The 1,138-nt window shown below is 66.1% G+C and overlaps 1 protein-coding gene across 1 annotated transcript in view; it reads left to right on the top strand.

Annotated features, from left to right (window-relative positions):
• Positions 1-579, top strand: part of CDK5RAP3 (CDK5 regulatory subunit associated protein 3) — a 10,559-nt gene extending 9,980 nt beyond the window's left edge. Inside the window, exons 10-11 of the mRNA XM_017839668.1 lie at positions 175-346; positions 425-579. Coding sequence (XP_017695157.1) covers positions 175-346; positions 425-490 — 238 coding nt within the window. The 3' untranslated portion in view covers positions 491-579. The remainder of the gene's footprint in view (positions 1-174; positions 347-424) is intronic.
• Positions 580-1,138: the final 559 nt, after the last annotated feature.

Raw genomic sequence — 1,138 nt, 5'->3', positions numbered from 1 at the left:
CTGGGGGTGCCCCCGGGCTGTCTAGGGGGGCTGGGGGTGTCTCTGGGGTGTCGGAGGTGTCTGGGGGTGTCCCCAGGCTGTCTAGGGGGGCTGGGGGTGTCTCTGGGGTGTCTGAGGTGTCTGGGGGTGTCCCCAGGCTGTCTGGGGGGGCTGAGGGCTGGCTGTGCCCCCCAGGTACGTGGAGAGGGTGTCAGAGCTGCTGAAGCAGAAGCTGAAGCAGGCAGAGCTGCTCCTGGCCAAGAAGGAGGTGATGGCCCAGAAGCGCCGGGAGGCCCTGGCAGAGCAGGGATCCCTGGAGCCCAAGCTCGACCGGCTGCTGGAGAAGACCAAGGAGCTGCAGAAGCTGGTGAGGGAGGTGGGGGGACCCCCTCAGGAACCCCCATTTGCCCCCTGCCCGCTCTGAGCCCCCCGGTGTGTGTTGCAGATCGAGGCCGACATCTCCAAGCGCTACGGAGGGCGCCCCGTCAACCTCATGGGCATCAACCTGTGACCCCCCAGACCCCCCCTTCACACCCCGGGGGTGCTGCTGGGTGGCCCTGGCCTCGCTGAGGGGGGTGGATTTGGGGGAATAAAGCAAATTCTCCCACTCATCCATCTGGATTTTTGGGGCAGAGGAGCCCTTAAACCCCCCAAGGGTGGTCCCAGGGATGTGGGACCCCCCATGTCCTGGCCTTGGGGTGGCCCTGGTGGGGGGGGCAGCCCTTCTTGGGGGGGGTGGATTTTGGGGTACAAACGAATTCTCCCACTCATCCATCTGGATTTTTGGGGCAGAGGAGCCCCTAAACTTCCCAAGGGTGATCCCAGGGATATGGGACCCCCTGTCCTTGGGATGGCCCTGGGGGGGGGGGGAGCAGAAAACCCCCCTTGGGGGGGGTGGCTGTTGAGGAATAAACCCAGTTCTCCCACCCCTCTGGATTTAGGGGGGAGAAGAGGAGCCCCTGAACCCCCCGAGGGTGATTCCAGGGGTGCTGCAGCTCCACGCCCTGTCCTTGGGGCGGCCCTGGAGGGGAAGGGGAGGGCCGAGCGGCCCCCCCGTGCTGACAGCCCTGCCCGGGGGGGGGCGGCGGGGGGCGATTGGATTTTAATTTCATAGCAGAGCAGTTGATTCATGGCCGGGTGTCGCCGGCGGTGACGCCTG

Source organism: Lepidothrix coronata, unplaced genomic scaffold, assembly GCF_001604755.1.
Source record: "Lepidothrix coronata isolate B3197 unplaced genomic scaffold, Lepidothrix_coronata-1.0 Scaffold449, whole genome shotgun sequence".
Lineage (NCBI taxonomy): Eukaryota > Metazoa > Chordata > Aves > Passeriformes > Pipridae > Lepidothrix > Lepidothrix coronata.
The sequence above is the reverse complement of the archived record's forward strand: the minus strand, read 5'-3'. Positions and strand labels throughout refer to the sequence as shown.